The sequence below is a fragment of the Furipterus horrens genome, unplaced genomic scaffold (genome assembly GCF_987537825.1).
Source record: "Furipterus horrens unplaced genomic scaffold, mFurHor1.1.pri manual_scaffold_3, whole genome shotgun sequence".
Taxonomy (NCBI): Eukaryota; Metazoa; Chordata; class Mammalia; order Chiroptera; family Furipteridae; genus Furipterus; species Furipterus horrens.
The window spans coordinates 99248311-99267720 of record NW_028327173.1 but is presented as its reverse complement, the minus strand read 5'-3'; the positions used below and the strand labels follow the sequence as shown (position 1 = coordinate 99267720).

The 19410-nt window shown below is 34.8% G+C and overlaps 1 protein-coding gene across 1 annotated transcript in view; it reads right to left on the bottom strand.

Moving 5' to 3' along the window:
* EXOC2 (exocyst complex component 2) overlaps window positions 1-19410 on the bottom strand; it is a 239568-nt gene that overhangs the window by 113552 nt on the left and 106606 nt on the right. The window contains exons 12-19 of the mRNA XM_090269916.1: window positions 18640-18764; window positions 9144-9209; window positions 8824-8981; window positions 8325-8446; window positions 7129-7190; window positions 1703-1783; window positions 1159-1218; window positions 294-355 (exon numbers count right to left, since the gene is read on the bottom strand). Coding sequence (XP_090126042.1) covers window positions 294-355; window positions 1159-1218; window positions 1703-1783; window positions 7129-7190; window positions 8325-8446; window positions 8824-8981; window positions 9144-9209; window positions 18640-18764 — 736 coding nt within the window. The remainder of the gene's footprint in view (window positions 1-293; window positions 356-1158; window positions 1219-1702; window positions 1784-7128; window positions 7191-8324; window positions 8447-8823; window positions 8982-9143; window positions 9210-18639; window positions 18765-19410) is intronic.

Sequence of the window (19410 nt, the reverse complement as noted above, 5' to 3'; positions counted from 1 at the left end):
AGTCATATATTTTAATTTTCTACTCTCTTATTTATTGTATAAAACTTCATTTGAATAATTAGCGAGCTAATCGTGTGTTCAGTTTGCTCAACATGTCTCTATTAATGTTAAAATGAGCTCAAAAGATAAAGAAATTCTGGGGAAAAATAGGTCAAATATAGAAAAATAACTTCAATATAAAAATTTATCTCTCTTATTGGAAGTCTTAGGATTTACAGCCAAATATATAACATCAGTCTGTATTTTTTAATCTTCCTAAAAACAAGAATGAAATTAACTTCAATTTTACTTACTGTGTAGTATCTACATCTGCATCAGACTTGATGCTCAATTGTTCCAGACAATATATAAAAATCTAAGTCAAAAAATAAGAAGTTTCAGTGACATGAGCTCTTAGATTCTAATCTATTTGAACATTAAAATTAACTTTATGTAAATAAAAAAACAAGAAATACATATCCTTATGAGACATGTATATGTATGCATCTCCCATAAGTGATATTATATCCACCAATGTATATCACATCACTAATAGAACATTAAAAGCACCTATATTTTGATCCAAATATTGAGTTCTTGCATACATTTTAGGAAAAATACCTTTTCCTTTCTCTCATTCATTCAATTGCACGTTCATCTTTGTTTATGTGCCCAAAAAGCACTGGTCCCAATCAGACTTTACACTCTGGACACAACGTAAACAATTATCATTTCATTTAATCTGTGCTCTAACAAATATATGTGAAGTCCCATGAGAACACAAAACAGAGGAACATAATATAAATGAAATATTGAGATATTGCTAAAACAAAGTGGAATTTTACCTTGCATTTTATTTTGTTACCTTATTACAAACTGTTATATACAGATAAAGAAAGAATAGAGAAAAAAAAAATCAAAAAAAAAGGAACATATATGAATGACTCATGGACATGGACAACGGGGAGGGATATAATTGTGGGAGAAGGGATGGGCTGGGAGGGGGGAGCAATGGGGGAAAAAATGGGACAACTGTAATTGAATAACCAAAAAATAAAATTAAAAAAAAAAAAAGAATAGATATTTAATATATGTTTATACATATATTCTAAATAAGAGAGGGTTGACAAATAATTTGCATTAGTTCAGGCTCAGGGCATTAGTGCTTTTACTTATTACCTGCATGATATTGATGCTTAGTTGGCAAACTTCCTCCTGCGTTTTAGGTTGTTGAAAGACCTGTCAGGAGGAATTTCGGTGAAAATTTTTGGACTTAGCTAAGAAAACATAACTTTTGTTTACAAAGTTCAATATAAAAAGTTAACACATGAAAAACTGTTTCTAGTGTGTGTAACCTTACTCTGAAAAAGGACCGTGAGTGAAGAATTAGACTACAGGCAATATTTCTACCTATAGTGATTCTGCCCTGAGAAGACACTGACATGGAGCTGCTTAACAATAGCTAAATCACTTCTTTACTCTGGATACAAAGTGTTAACAATGCAAGTAGTCTACCTTCAACACTCACAGTCACATTTTTAACTTCCATCAGCCTCTCTTGGAATCAAGAAATCAACAGTCTACATAATTAAGTGAAATAAAACAAGCAGGCAGTCAGAGGGAAAAGCTCTTGTGCTGAAATGACTCAAAACTTTACAACTGTGATTCACAAGGGTTCACTGGGAAAGTTTGAAATAGAGGTTGAATGTAACAGAACACTTACACTGGCTTCTCCAGGCTTGCAGTCTAGAACTCCTTTAAGTGATTGCAGAGAATGTACAATACACTGTTCGAACTGATATGGCTAGAGGAGAAAAAATGTGTATCTCAAAATTCAAAACAATCATTGGTTATTAAGACATTTAAGAGAAGTGAATATGTCCAAAAACTCAATTTTTCAAATTTATGGAATGTAACAAAAATACAAACAATCCAGTCACTGAGATTTAACTTTTCCATGTTTTGCACCTGATATATAAAAACAGCTGAATCTTGAAATTCTCAAGTCCATCTAACTCAATAGGAACAGAAGTTAGGTATAACTGTAATTTTTCTTCAAAATTCTACTCTTCTGAGAGGCAAATGACACAATAAAAAGCAAATAGACATAACAATTTTATATTTTAAACCCTGCTTGCAGGATAGTTTGAATGTACTCCATTTCTTAGATCTTCCACATCTCTGATACTATTAAAGAAAATTTAATGTTAATAATGATCCAGAAGAGATCCAGGATCTTTAACTTAAAAAGTCATTTCAGGCATTTCCTACATACATTAAATCAGAAAATGAAACTTGAAAAAATGTGCAACAAATGGCATTCAAGAGAGATTTCTAGCGTCTTAGCTTTTAACTGTATTTAAGGTTATTACTCTGTGCCAGGCATTTTCTAGGTGACAGGGATACAAATGTATGAAAGACAAGAGTTCTTATTCAGTGTATATTCGAGAGTGACACTAACCATAAAAGTCAACAAAACTGTTGTTTTAAAAAATAAAAATAAAAAAGTACAGAAATAAAATAAGTACATTCCAAACTAATTTTCATGAGTAAGTGGAAATCAAGAGAAAAATGGTGATGGAGGAAGATCTGTTCTAAATAGGATGGTTAAAGAAGGCCCCTCTGAGACAGTGAGAACATTTGAGATTTTAAGGACAAGAGGAAGCAGCCCTTAAAAAGAAAAGGGAAGGAGCAAGTGAGCTCTGGGAGGGAGGACAGCATGTGCACAGGCCCCACCCAGGGTGGACAGAACCTGATAGCGTTGAGGGGCCATAGTGTGTCACAACTACTGAGCATGGGCTTAGAGGTTCAAAAGATAAAGCTAAGGGTCTGGATTTCACTCAGGGACGTGGAACTGTCAAAGTTCAAATAAATCAGCTGTGTCAAAATATGGAGTCAGAACCTCTCCTCAGTGCACATTTCAATTTTTAAAAGAGTTGGGGGAAAAACGAAGAGACACCTGTATACAAGGGGAAAAAAGACATTTATTTTCTAACAAAAAGAAACCCAGATTTAATGAATGTTGAAATAGTGCCTCCACTTTAATGCTGCACTTTGAAGCCACCAGAGGGCACCATACAAAGTACTTAAAAGTAGAAGTACCAAAAAAGGGGGCGGGGGTAAAAGCATGAAATACCAACTGCACAGAGACTATTTAAAGAGTCAAAATGTTTGCTAGATACTGATCTTACCCATACAATATACCTGACTCAAAAAGAATGAAAATCTAAGATGTTAAAATAATAACAGAATTAAATCAAAATTCAACTGTGGGCAGTTAAATATTGAAGTTTGTGTGTGGTTATTGAGATAGCTTGTATTAAAATTTGAACTAGGTTTTCTTATTTTTGTTTTATATCTATATTAATACAATAAATAAATAGAGAATACCAGAGAGCTCAATGAGTAGTTTCAGTTAAACTGGGAGTGAAGGATAATCTCAATATCTATTTCTTTTTTCTAAATGGAAATAGTGCTATCTCTGCGTATTGCCAGTGAATCACCAATTTAGCTGATTATAAAGAATTACCACAAATCATTCCAGTTGTTCTAAAAGAAAAAAGGTCTCAGAATCATCCAAATTTTAAAAATATTTTCAACATGAGAATAAAACAGGATGCTTGCAAATAAACTGTTTCAGAGAAATGAAGTGAACTTCAAATTAAAGAAAATACTTCCGTTGAAAGAACAGTTCATAATGAGGCAAAGCTGCATGTTCATTTCTTTAACATAATAAAGGAATATTATCCTATGCCCGTCACTGAGAAAGAAAAACATAATCTCATTTTAAACAAATGGGATTGGTACTATAGAAACGTTAACAAAAATAAATTAGAGGCATGTAATTTAAATCATTGTTCAAAATCTAAGAGTTGTACAGATGTTAGCTAAAACACTCAAAGATGGAACCTAGACTTTTATTCTAAGCACAGATTCACTTTTCTTCTTCAGTGAGGTCCATGCTGAACAGTTAAAACCATGCTCAGATTTATCAAGGCTATCATGTTGGCATGTTTCTTATCAACATCTGACTAGAAGAAGGATTGGCTGACACCAGAAGTGTAACTTCCGGTGGGTCATTCATCTGGCTTGTGTACATGAGACCAAACATGAAATTAGTTTATAGAGGTTACAGTTTCTTACTATTATAGTTAAAATTTAAATTGACTACAAATAATTTTTGTAGTAACCATTTCAAAGCATTTTCAAAGAGGCTTATCCACTCAAACCACTTTAGATGTAGCAGCTATCACATATGCACACACTGGGAACCAAATGTGGCAGCTGTCAGATAAGCACACACTTAGAGCCCAGGTGTGACAACTATCAGGTAAGAACACACTAGGTCCTCAGGCATGGCAGCTAACACACAAGCACACACTGGTTCTCCAGTAGTGGCAGTTATTACAGAAGCACACATTGAGGCCCAGATGTGGCAGCACTTAGGTAAGCACTTTCTGGGCTAACTGCATGTGCAAGAAACACTAACCTGAAGGACCTAAAGCTAATACCTGTTTTATTGCTAAGTTTTGTTGAACTTATGGTCATTTTTTTCATGAAAACAGATGCTCTGCTTTCTAAGATTAAGTATACATATATTTTTTTTCATTTGCAAAAGTCTTATCTGAAACACATATCAAAAACCAAGCATCGAGCCCTGGCTGCTGTAGCTTAGTGGATTGAGCATCAGCCTGCGAGCTAAGTGTCGCTGGTTAGATTCCCAGTCAGGGCACATTACTAGATTGCACGTCAGGTCCCCAGTTGGGGGTGCAAGTGAGAGGCAACCACACAGTGATGTTTCTCTCCCTCTCTTTCTCCTTTCCCCTTTCTCTAAAAAATAAAATAAACAACCAAACAATTAAAAACAAAAACAAACAAACAAAAAAAAAACAAGCATCAAGGTTACTTCCTATCTAATCTGCCCTGGCTTATTTCATTTGCATCACATTATTCAGTGTATAATGGTCCAATGATTCCTTTTTGGCCTATCTTCCAGGCTTGCTGTGATAATTAAGTGGGACAGGGTTATATGAAAGAGCTTTGAAAACAGTAAGGCATAACATAAACTTAAGGTATTATTATAGTAGCCTCGGTATTACAAGTATTAGTTTAATAAATAAAACTCCTTTATATGTGTACAAAGCTTTGTAGTTCAGTGCTTTATTCTACAGTATCCTATTTCATCTTAACTAGCAACACTGAAAAAATATTCTGCTTCTTCTTTAATTAGGGCAGATAGTTTAAGCGCCCTCTTAGAGATTGCACGGTTATGATACAGCAGAATCTGGACTGAATCAGACTATGATTCTAAATCCACTGCAGTACCTGTTCCATTACACCAGTGCTGCCCAGCAGAAGCATAATGTGAGCCAAAAGCACAAGCTATGCGTACAGTTTTAGATTTTCCAGTAACCACATTAAGAGAACTAAAAGGAAAAAATTAATTTTAACATAATTTATGTAATGAAATATACCAAACTATTATTTCAATATGTAATTAATATAAAAAGTTGGACTACTTTACATTCATTCTTTTTGTACTGAGTCTTTGAAATCTGATGTGTATTTTACTCAGTCCACACACAGAGTGGCTGCCATAATGGATAGTGCAAGGTCTGCTGCACACCTCTTCCTCTAAATATTTAGTGACAGAATTAGTTATTAGTTTTATTTAAATACAAATCATTATAAAAAACAGAATAAGCCAAATGAATCAAAACAAGTATTTTATAAAAAATAATTCCTTTTAAATATAATTACAATGGATTTATTTAAAATAATACATTCCCCTAATTTCAAACATGATTTAAAACATCTGGAAGTAAGCCCTGCTGTTCTAAACCACACTATTACACTTAAAAAAGATACACTAGTATACATTTATACTAATTTAAGAAGAAACCATGAATTTTGAAGGAACAGAAAAATTTCAACTTGTCAAAAATTCCTTAATTCTCCAAGGAAAACTGTCAATAAGAAGTACAGAAATTTAAAGAAATGAAGAAATGTTACATAGGATTCTTGCTTCTCAAAAACCGGATTCGAATAAATCATGGGGATATAATATACAGCACAGGAAATGTAGTAAATGATACTGTAATAACTTTGTGGAAAAAGTGGTAATAACGAGGTTAAAAAAAACCTGACTCAACCATTACTGTACAAATTTGGCAAATCAAAACCATTTATTCTAGTTTCCTTATCTATAAACTAGGCAGAAACTGCTAGTTGCCTCCTCAGAATCTGGTCCATGACACAGATGTAAAATATGATAAATTATGAGCACTATATTTGAAGGTACAGTAGTAAGTAGTTCCTCTCTATATCGCGGCCTCACTGTATCGCGGGATTTTAAAACGTATTATATTTAATTATTTATCGCGGATTTTTCGCTATATCGCAGGATTTTGTGGCACTGTATACATATGTTGTTAAAGTTACGTAGGTTTAAGAGTGTAGAATATGTTTAAGAATATAAGTAGTGTTTATAAAAGTGTGGGAAAAATTAATAAGGGAGTGGGAAAGGTTCATATGGGACTGGGAACAGTTTATAAGTGTGTGGGAAGGGTTTATAAAGCCTTAAAATATATATAAATACTAAAATAAATGTAAGGTTCCTACTTCGCAGATTTTCACCCATTACGGGGGTATCTAGAACGTAATACCCGCGATAAGTGAGGGAATATTGTATTTTGAAAACATAAGCATCCCATCTAAAAAGATGATGATTCTTTTGAATGAAGAGATCATGGTTACTTGACTTATGTATATATCTGGAGAAGCTTGCTGTTGTTTACTTGTTTTGGTTTGGTTTAGGAGCCATCAACAGCATTTTTTCTATCCTGCTTTTCTGAAAAATTCAAGTCGTTGATAACTTAGAATTAAGCCTAATCTATTAAAAAAAGCAATGCAAACAAAAATATAAGTAATACAGGATAAAAAAGATTATTCTAAAAGAAATCCACTTTTTATTAATTTTTAAATATGTGTTCAGCAAAAATGACTCTGAGAAAAACTTTATTTTTCTATTTTCAGAAACTATTTAGAGATGTAATACAGGGAGTACACACTCCTTATTAATATAATAAATCATTAACTTTGAATATAATATACACTAATAATTAATCATTTAAAAGATTTTACACTTACTAAAGAAGTCAGCCCTTCATTATCGACAATCCAGTCTTCCTTTTCAGCTAATTTCTTTACTTCTATAGAGAGAACAAACAAATACTTTTTATTACAGTTATCTCACTGAACTTTATAGATGAAAATCTATGGGTTATGGTTTTTAACTGTTTTATATGTTTATAAAAAATTGGTGAAAGTAGGTATAGAAAGTAATTCTGGCAAAGTCAATGATTTAAATGCGTATTGTTCATTGGATTTTTCCAGTACGACATTAATGTACGTAAAACTTTTGACTACGTAGCCCAATTTGGAGAATGTTAGGATAGTTTAATAACTTAAGAGAATGTATTAGTTATTTAGCACTCTTGATAATATTAAACATGTACAAAATAACTATACATTATTTTTTTCCCTAAAATTTCTAATGAATGATTTAGCTTCTGTTTTTATCTTATTCCTTCCTGACAATGACAGTCTGATTCTCATTTTGCTAAAGGAATACGACAGGTCCAAACCTTTTGCATTATGGTATGTTTCAGTTCCCTGAGAAGAAGAGATGATGAATTAAGAGGATACTGCTCAGTTTCTCACCTGACTCCACTCCATTTCTGTTCACTGAGTATATCAGTCACCAATTCTATATAGATATGATGATAAATAGTAATGGCTTATGTCATTTATAACAATGTTCTTAATTGTTTTTAAAAATATTTAATACCCAAAGGGCTCCTTTGTAAAGATAATCCTGTCTTTTATAATGTTATGTAAAAATCCCCCAAATTCCAGAAAGTATAAAGAAAATGAGCATCACCTATAATTTCTACTATATGAAGAACCACTTCCTACTAATTTTACATTGATATCTGTAAATTAAACTTTTAAAATACTCATAAAATATGCATTCTTTTTTAAAATTGGGATAATACTTTATATACATTTTATACTCTACCTTTTCTACTTAACATTTGCCATAAGATGTTTTTATATCCTTAAATATTTTTCAAGTAGATCCATCTTAATTTCTACATGGTCTGACATTTCTAATTTTTAAAATACTCCTTTTGAAGAAATTCTACTGAGCAGCTAAAGATGGTCTAAAATATTCAAATTTCCATAAAAGTAATTCCTTGTTTTCAAATATTTGAAAGTAGAAAAAGGTGGCATATTCAGATAATCATTGTATAGTAAATGTCATCAATTTTTTTTTACTATACCTTCCGTTGTGTGTTGCAATGTGACCATCACACAACGTACTCTGAGATCCAAAATGAGATCCTGAATAGTCTGTAACATGTCATTAGGAATTTCAAGGGCAGTCAATGATTCATAAGTATGCCTGTAAAATAAACACAACAAAACAAAAGTGAGCAGAGTGCAATAACATCATTTTGATCATCCTACAATGATTCATTATAGAGCTTAGAAGCTAAAATATTATGTTGAAAATAAGGTAAAAGTAAAACCATAAGAGGGATTAAAATATAACAGTAACACTGAATTAAACAATAAAAGATGCATATCCAGTATGATGTTCTTAACAAACGTACAACCAGGAAGGTTTAAGAGCCTGTGAGATGACACATAGGAAACAGCAGAGGCAAAAAGAAAGTAAAATTCTTCACAGAATGTATTAAAAATCCTATCTCATCCTGAGCATTTTTTTTAATAGACAAAAAATATTTACCCTTTTCAGGAGAGTGTGTCTATATTTACCTTATGGTCTGGATGACATGAGCAAGCCACTGTCCAGAGAGCTCAGACTTCATCTCCCAACCTCCGTACTGCCTTACTCCGCCCTCTGGGATGCTGAGTGGGAGCAGCGCTCCACGAATAAGCTTCACAAGACAGTGCATTACCTCTTGAATCATTTTCTAGGCAATAATAAGCAAACGACATTAAAAGTCACTAACTGGATTAAATCAAATAAAGGATTCTGTCTGAGTGATGAAGAATATCTTGAACATAATATCTTCTACTATGATTGAGAAAAACCTACCCTGTTGGAAAAGTCTACACACTTATCTTTAACTCACCTTAAAATCACTTTGTCTTTGCCTTACATTCTTCGATCTTTCAATCTGGCCTGACTTTTCAGCAGTCTTAAAAATTAAAAAACAAACAAACATTTTTAGAAGTAACTTATTAAAAAAAGAAAAGCTTTAGTTGTACATAAAAAAGCATGAAATATGGTTATAACTTGATTAAAAGAAATGTATAAGAAATAACCTAAATTTCTGATTAAAGGATGACTAATCTGAAAGCCTTTCTCATTACAACAAGAAGTCATTCACCTCCCTAAACATTTAAGTACAATTCCCATTAACAAATCTAAGTATTAACTGAAACAACTTTTTTTTTGTGGCGGAATTTCATGTCATTTTCATCAACAATTTTATGTGGTTAAACCTAAAAGTATCATACGCATGATAATATTCTCAACATCATTTCTCACTGACTAAGATGGAAATAAAAGAAAGAGTAAACTCCAGAACAAAGTCTAGTAATCTCAGGACATCTATTCCATTCCCCTGACAAATATTTATAAATATAAGCATTAAATTTGGCATTTTATTTTTTAAAAATTATAAATCATTGCTCTTCTTCAGTCTAACTAAGGAGAAAATATATTACAGAATTCTAAAGTTAATTTTTTATCTGTTTACTGATAGCCATGTTTTCCTCTGATACTTCTTAAAGTAATGTTTAAATGACTATATTGCATTGATTAAAGAGATATCAATTCAACTGGATTTCAGTTAACATTTTATTACTAAAGTTTCTAAAAACTAGGTATTATATAACATGCCTTACAAAGGCAAGCTTAGTAAAGTTTCCAAATAAAAGTAGTAACAGAATGGTACAATGTAAAAGAAAACTCTGGTATTTCATTAACATAATGCAAAAGCTATCCTTTAAAGTTAAAACATTCATGTATTATTGGATAAAGACAAGTCAAGGAAACTTTCATGTTAAGAACAACTGCACTACAACTAATTATGACATTGACTTGACTTCAAGTTAATCTTAAAATACAAGTAATGTTATATATATTTTGTGTATAAGCTTAGAAAAACAGTGTATAGAGTTAGTTTACATAATGGACATTATTGATGTGAATGCATAAAAGAAGAGTAAGGATTGAGAACGTTTTCAACAAAAATATCAGCCCTGGCTGGTGTGGCTCAGTGGGTTGAGTGCTGTTCTGGGCACATGCCTGGGTGGTGGGCCAGGTCCCCAGTTGGGGGTGTGCGAGAGGCAACTGATGGATGTTTCTCTCCCTCTCTTTTTCCCTCCCTCCCCTTCTCTCTAAAAAAATATATAAAATCTTTTTAAAAAATATCAGACATACACAGATACACAGCTCTTCAAGCTCTAATTTACACTTATTTTAAAACTTTAAAGTATACAGTTTTTATCTTTTTCTTTGTAGAAATTACACTTTTGCTTTGAAATAATTAAACTTTAGTTTATGAAGAAATGGTTAACCCAAAATTTACCTCAATAATAATTTAATAAGCAAATTCCTAAGTTTACTGGCAAGCAGCACTCAAAATTCTTTGTACACCGAGATTTAACTCAGAAATTGATGTTTCTGTCTCTTTATTTTTAATACAAATGAAAATTAACTGAAGTGCTTTATGGCTCCTGGGAGGAGTAGAGGAGACAGTGTTAAGAGCATGACTAGCTAGAAGAAGGCTGTACTAACCCAGGGAAGCAATGACAGTGTTTTAGGCTACAGGAGTGAACAAGCGATCCCTGTGGGAGGCTTATATACAAGCTTCTGAGGCAGAAGAGGCTGAACCTAGTGATTCCACTGGGTGTTTCAGTGAGAAAGAAGAGCTGTCAAGAGTGACTTCCATCTGAGTCATGACCACTCAGGTAAATCCAAATGGCCCTGATGTCTGTTAGCCTACTTTCTGTTTCTGTCAAGTATGATGCTCTGATTCAAAATAATACTTGGTAATGTAGTGGCCCAGGTGTAGAAAAGGAGAGAAATGGCCCCTGCTTCATGAGCTGATAAAGAGCTATTCTCTAAATGGTACAGTTTATCAAGCCTTTGTCTTAAGCACTTTCTCTATGCTCTCTAATTTATTCTCAGCTTCATGTATCATTTCTATTTCAGGTTCTTCACCCAAATCCACCATGTGTGTGAGAGAGGGAGACTGGGGGGGTGGGGGGGGTGTTCTGGTTGCCTCGCACCAACAAACAATACTCCAGACCCCAGTTCTGACACTACCTGGAGTCAGATTCCAGCTAATGGTTCAGTACTACAAGACTAACACTTGCCCCACATACACACACGCACACTTCAGATGCCAATCACAAGCCCAGGTTGTTACCTGTGCTTCTGATGACTGGCTACAGACTGTAGGTTCCTAGGAACCCCTTCTTGGTTTCAATTCATTTGCTAGAACAGCTCACAGAAGGCAGAGAAACATGATACTTATTAGATCACTGATTTACTACAAAAGAGTATAACCCAGAAACAGACCAATGGAAATGATGCATAGGGCAGGGCACTGGGAAAGGATATCAAGCTTCCATGCCCCCTCTGAGCAGGCCACTCACCCAAAATCTCCATGTGTTCATTAACCCAAAAGCTCTCTGAACCCTTCCTTCTGGATTTTTATGAGGCTTTATTAAATCATTGGCCACTGGTGACTAAGCTCAATCTCTAGCTATGTAAGAGGTCTGGGTGGTGAGACTCAAAGTTCCAACCCTCTAATCACATGGCTAGTGCTCTGGGCAACCAGCCCCTCAACCTTAGATGGGGGCCTAAATTGCTCCATTAATATAACGAAAGACACCTTTATCATTCCTCACTTCAGAAATTCCAAGGGTTTTAGGAGCTCTGTGACAGAAATGGGAACAAAGACCAAATAGATATTTATTATAAATCATATGTCACACTTCCAAATTTACATATACAGTCCAAATCTTTCCTCTGACACTTGGAATTTCAGATCGCCTACTTGATACTTCTTGGATAACTCACAGGAATCTCAAATGCAACACATTAAAATGGCTGGACAACCTCAAGAGCATTCCAACCTTGACTTTTGTTCCCACCAACTCATTCTTGAACAGGCAACCAGAGTGGTCTTTTTAAAACCGAAAAATCCAGTCAGGTAACTTCACCACTAAGAGTCTCTCCATGGCTTCCCACAGCACTCAGAATACAAACTCTTTACACTGTCTGCTCATCTGGCCTCAGCTCTTGCTTCTCCTGATCCACTCACCCACTCCTGCTCAGTACATGCTGGATGCTGTGACTTTCTTTTCTTTCTGCCAAGCTCCTTTCCTCAGCTCTGGGTGTGCTGTTCTCTCTGCCTAGTGTGTTCTTCCCAATCCTCTGTGTGGCGGTTTCCTTTTGGTGCTTCAAGTTTCAGTTTTAATATCATATCCACAGAGACCTTCCTTGACCTCCATCCCACTACTAATATTCTTTAAGATTCTATTTGTTTCTGTTATAGTTGTTACCAAAATTTAGAAAAATCTAAAATAAATTTTTTTTTCGTTCTGTCTCTACAGGAGGGGACAGGTCATGTTTATCTTGGCCACTATTTTACTTATATTGTATATATGTATATTAAACTTTGTGTGTGTTTGTATATATATGTGTGTGTTTGTATATATGTGTGTGTGTGTGTGTGTGTGTGTGCGTGTGTGTACATGTCTCAGTACCTGGCACATAGAGGCTATTCAGGGCACTCGACAGATATTTGGTGAATAAAGTATCACCAAGGATTAGGGTTCTTCAGAACCTCCTGGAATACATTTCAGAAAGCATGACGGTTCTAAATACCACTAAGTTAATCGAAAGACCTTCTTTAAAAAAACTTGAAGCCCCTGGCTGCTGTGGCTCAGTGGATTGAGCGTCGGCCTGTGAGCCAAGTGTCGCTAGTTCGATTCCCAGTCAGGGCACATTACTTAGGTTGCACGTCAGGTCCCCAGTTGGGGGCGCGAGTGAGAGGCAACCACACAGTGATGTTTCTCTCCCTCTCTTTCTCCTTTCCCCTCTCTCTAAAAATAAGTAAAAATTTTAAAAAAATAAACAAACAAACAAATAAATAAATAAATAAATAAAACTTGAAGTCCTGAGTCTCCACACGGCAGTCTGGCTATGGTGCATAATCCTGTGATAGCTCCCGAAATGTCCAACAGACTTAATACTTCTGGAGATTAAAGATGTCAAAAAAGGCATGAGCAGAGGTTTAAGAATTTTGTGTGAATGTTGAGGTTGGGAAGACTCTTTTAGGTGTGGAATTCTGATGTTGCTGAGGAGCCCAGTACCTACTGTTATATCAGGAAACAAAAGAACACTGGCATCCTGTACTATGAAATCTATGCAAAGGACTTTGTGATGGTTAATTATTTGTGTCAACTTTACTGAGCCACTGGGTGCCCAGAAATCTGGTTAAACATTACTCTGGGTGTGCCCGTGAGGGTGTCTCTGGATGAGATTAATATTTGAATTGGTAGACTGAAAGAAGCAGGTTGGCCTTCTCCATGTGGGTGGGTCCCATCCAATCAGTGAAGGTATGAATAGAACAAAAAGGCCAGGGTAAGGGGGAATTCCTACAGCTTGACTGAATGAGCTAGGACACTGACCTTTTCCAGCCTTCAGACTGGAACTGAAACACTGCTGATTCCGGGGTCTCAAGCCTGCTGGCCTTCAGGTTGGCACTACACAATGGGTTCTCCTGAGTCTTCAGCTTGCTGACTGCAGATCTTGGGACTTGTTAAGCTCCATAATCATGTAAGTCAATTTCTTATAGTAAGTCTATTTTTCTTTATACATATGGTTGGACATAGAACCAATATCCTATCGCTTCTGTTTTTCTGAACCCTAATACAAACCTGGCTTAGTGTACTGTGGAGGAAGAGATGAAACTGAAAGAAAGATGTGATTTGTCTCAATGAAGGGTCATGGCAGTATAAAACTATAAGTATCTTGATTGTCTGATGGTGTCTTTTCTGTTTTATCTGCCACAGTACCTAATACTGAACTTTTCACATAGTGGATTTGTTCAATGGGAAGATTATTTCATAGTCCTTTACAAAATATTTTCAAATCAAAGAAAAAAGTGAAAATAAATTATTAAGATATATCATATCAAAATTAGGGCTAAATTTTGCCATAACAATGTTGCCCACCACACATATCCTAGTGAATGCATGATGGCATCTACTGCACAGAATAATTTTATAAACTTCAAGGACCTGTCTCCAAATATATGAAAAATGGAGGGGACAGGAGAATTAGTTCTAAGGCATACCTCTTGGAACTGTTAATTTAAAAACAGCTTCTTAATATTTTAATCTAATGAATAATTGAACATTTCCAACATATTGGATTATGTAAGGTTTGCTCTATTTTTTTTTTAATTTTGGAACATAAAGTACTATATACTATAAATTATAAAACTTTTAAAAAGTCTAATTCCTACTATTTAAAAATTACTTGGATGCTTTAAATTTTTTCACCCCCAAATAATTATATTTAAAATATATCTAAAGGTGAGAACTTAACCTACTATTAACCATTTTGTTAACTAAAAACCTTAACGCTTTCCTGCACACACAGACCAAAACTACTTTGTGGTGAGACCAACGGCTAGATTTCACTGTTTTGATTCACATATGTTACTTCACATGGGCTTGACTGGTTGGAAGAACTGACTATTTAAACTGCTGAAAACTCCATCTAAATCTTTAACGGATGAACTCTTTAATAAAACAAAGTAATTCTGTAACAAGAAAAATATGAAATTTCAAGTAAATTATTTAAATATTATAGAGCTTTCTTGTATGGGATTACACAGCAACTATCAAAAGCCCAGAACTCTTTCCAATGTTAATTTAATTAAGTTTCTGGACCTCACTCATAGGTTGAAATGGTGGACACATGTTCCTACCTCCTCTATTCCTTTCTAATGCCCTTGGTGTCTTTCTAGCTTTTCAAGAGAGGGTAAATAGTTTAAAAACATACCCAAATATGTAGAAAAAAATTATATTTAATTAATAATAATTATTATACACAATAAAGAAAAGTTTATAAATATGAATAGGTAGAAATACCACAGGCATATCCAATTCAGTACAACTAATTAAAACTATGTTTTTAAATACTAATGTTGTTCCTGAGTTTGGAAATAGCTCATTTATTTCAGAAGTAGATGCAGCCTATAAGGAAGGAAAATGTCCTCTTTTTCACTAAAATATCTCAGACCAAAAACAGTTGGGAACTTTACAAACTCTGCTATCAATGTGTGCTGGGACACCAACAGGAACGTTTCCAATCAGAAGGAAAAAACATGTGGCTGGAAAATAACTAAGTTTAAATTCATTTCTCAAGGGAATAATTTTTCAGATGAGTTAATCCATCTTGACAACATTCAACACTAATCTAGAAGTTCATCAGTCCAGTATTTCTTAATGCTAAGAAACTTTGTTCACTGAAAACCTATTATGTACCAGGGCAATGAGATTTCAAATAGTGGAATATATATTTATTCCAAGTAATAAGAGCAAATTCTTATTTATTTCCAGACACTAATAAGTAAGCACTTCACTTATGTTAACTCATTTAATTCTTAAACCAGCACTATTTTTTTTCTAATGTATTTTATTGATTATATTGTTACAACAGTTCCAATTTTCTCCCCTTTACTCCCCTCCACCCAGCATCTTCTTCCCCCAACAATCCCCCCCCACAAGTCCATACCCCTGGTTCGTAAAAAATAACTATCCCCCCCTCTCAGATATTAAGACCCTTTGTAATCTTGTAAAGGACAATGGGCGAAGGTCTCAAGCTCCTCTAGCTGCTTCAAGTTGGACATGCTCATCGTCCTACCTACCCTTGGGTCCAGAAAACCCTAATAATAGTGGGGGTGTGGAAGGGAGTGGCCTTCCCACATGGGGAAGGATCGTGCAGACTCCAGGTCAGTTGGCTGTCTCCAGTCAACGGCGTGCTTTTAAACCAGCACTATTAAGTGGGCACAGAGAAGTAAAGTTATTTGCCTAAGGTCACAGTTAATAAGTGATAAATATTGGATGTTTCTAATTCAACATAGTGTTCTATAAGAAAAGGTGTGAACACTATTTGTCCAAGGCACCAATATGTAAGCATCTAACCTTTCTTGTCCTCATATAAGCAATCTGAGTTAGATATCGAGCAGATTAAAAGACTCAGCTATGGCACCATGGGAGTGGTGCAGCTAGCTGTCCTCCCACTGTGGGAGAGAACAAGAACCCAAACCTGTTCTCAGCACAGCCACACAACTCCCATCCAGCTGAATGAATAAAACTAAATTCATGGGGAAATGTTTGAAAGCTGAATGTTGAGAAAACTTTTTCAGGACACCTGAAAAACTGACATTAAAGCATTTTCTTCCCAGGCCAACAATAAGCAATTTTGTACTTAAGAATGTCAGCCAAACTCTACATTTATTTTATGGAAGACTGACTTTCCCTGTCTAGTTAACTTTTCAATAGACCTTTTGTATAACCACATGACATAAAAAGAATGTAAGTTATGACATACATTATTAATTGCTATAGTATTTAAATGTTCACTTAGAACAGATATACTGCTGAAATTAAAGGAAGAAAAATATAGTAATAACTCATGGTTAAGAGATGGATTTTCTAAGAAAGTTTTTTTATGCATTACCCATTTTCTGTTTTTCATGCACTAAGTAAATTTTATGGTTTAGATCACTAGCGATCATATAAAGAAGAATCTAGGAATCTACTAGGTTTAAAAGAGCGGACAAGTAAGAGTTAAATATACAATGGAAAACAGGGGAAGGGTCTATTCAAGGACCCATATAGAGAAGGACAACAAGGTGGGGATTGAGTGTGGGAAGGGGGTAGGCAGGGCAAGGGAGAGCAATGTGGGGGGGAAATTGAGACAACTGTAATTGAACAACAATAAAATAAAATGTTGGCATTTAAAAATAAAAGCTTTGGTAAATTTACACAATGGAATACTACTCAATCGTAAAAAAGAACGAAATCTTATCCTTTGCAATCGTATGGATGGACCTGCAGATTATTTTGCTAAGTGAAATAAACCAGTCAGAAAAAGACAAATACCATATGATTTCACTTACATGTGGAATCTAATGAACAAAATGAACTAACAAAATAGTAACAGACTCATAGAAAGCAGGCTGACAGCTGTTGGCAGGGGTGGAGAAATTTGGCATAAAAGAAAAAAACTCATGGATATGAACAACAGTGTGGTAATTGCCAGGGAAGAGGTGATAGAGGGAGGTTATAGGGGGGGATAAATGGTGATGGAAGAAAGCTTGCTGTGGGGTAGTGAACACACACTATAGTGTAGAGATGATGTGTTGTGTGATTTTGCACCTAAAACCTGTATAATTTTGTTAACTAGTGTCACACCAATAAATTCAATAAAAAAGGAGGAAAAATAAAAAAAATAAAAGTAAATAAATTAAACAACTCCAGAGAACATCTCTTCCTCTTTAAGAGTAGCATGAATACACACCAACAAACAAGACTGGACGGACCCCTGGAATACCCAGTATATGCACTTTTTACCAAGGAATAGAGGTCTTGATCCACAAAGGTAAGCCTTGATACAAAAAAAAAAAAGAAAAACCCCAAAACTGTTTAGACCTTTTCCTCATCCATTTTCTGTGTTGGCAAGTGCAAAAGAAGTATGAAATAGCTCTGACGATCAGGAAGATCCCTACCTCCCCAGCTCTCTCGGGGGTATAGAGTTCTCTCTGGAGACAATGAAACCAGAACTGCTTTCTCCATGTTGTAAGTGGAGGCAAAGGACAACAGAGTGTATATGCCAGGACCTAAGGGCCTTTCATGGAGAACTTGAAGTGGAACTAGACAGTGATGAGTCTAAGTTCTAGGTGCTATACATAATATGTCAAGAGTCATTACTTTACGTTCACAACTTCTATGCTACCAATTAAGTTATGATTAAGTTACTAAGTAAATGTGTGACCTGTAAAAATATAAAGGCTTAATAACTTCTGCAGAGTGATCATATGAGCACTAAATAACAGAATCTTTCAGTTCTTTTGAACTAGGAAATTCCATAATTATATGAATTATTTCGCACCAGTGTGCAAGCTGTAAGCATTTTATCCTTATTTTATCATTTGTTCATAGTGCACAATAATTTCACCCATAATTTGTCCTGACTGGCATTTAATTCAGAATCCTTGAAAATATTTCAAATATTCTTTAATTGATTACCTCATTTAATCCTCACAATCATCTTTTGAAATAGATGTACTTGAAATATTCTTTTTATACTTGAGGAAACTGAATCCCAGAACAACTAGCTTGTTCAAAGTCATACAGATAGTAAGTGTTAGGGCTTCACAGCACTTTCAAGTAATTTTTAAATATCAGACAATAGTTATAGGTGTTAGAACTTCAAGGTTTTAAAAAAGTCAATTCAGAATCTTTAAGACTTTTTCAGACTAAAAATTCATACTGACTTAACTACACCTATAGTCCTATCTGTATACATACCTCACTGAAAAGGCTTCCATTAACATATGAAATCCAGAGTTTCCAGAAGTTAGGCAGCTGACTTAAAACAAGCTTGGTCAATTTTTCAACAAATGCTACCCGGTGGGGAGATTTGTATCTCCATGCTAAGTGGGGAAAGGAATAAAATACTATGAGTATACTTTTGAATCAGGAATAAAAATCTGTTTAAACATACTGCTGTCCCCCCTTGCAAAAATGTGTTCCACTTTGGCTGCAGAGCTTTAATATGCTGAAAGATCAATTATTTCATTCTTCATATCACACTCCCAATGCCTGCCTGCACAGAGCACACTCTCACCAGAGGTCCCTGTTTTCTCATGGGGCATGGCAGGCTGGGGAGAGGCTGACAGGTCAGGAGAGCACAGCAGCAGGAGCAGGGAGGACTTCATAGAGGAGGATGCTTTGGTTTTTCAACCTTGTTATCTTCAGGATGCTATCCATCTCTTTAAGAAGTTATGCCTTCAAACACCTAAGTAAGGCAATAAATATTGGCCCCACAGCCAATATTTAAATTTGAAGCTAATATCAACTTATTAGAAATACCACTATACTCCCTTATGTAGTGAAAATATAGTAAGAAGTCAAGTCACCACAAAGGAATATATTCAAGAACGATCACGTAATGAACTTCTCCCAAAAGAAAGAAATTTAAGAAGCAGAATCATGTAATGAATAACTGATCCCGTAACAAAGAAATTTAGGAAAAAATAAAAATATTGAAGCCTCTTGGGTTACATGTAATTAACTGCA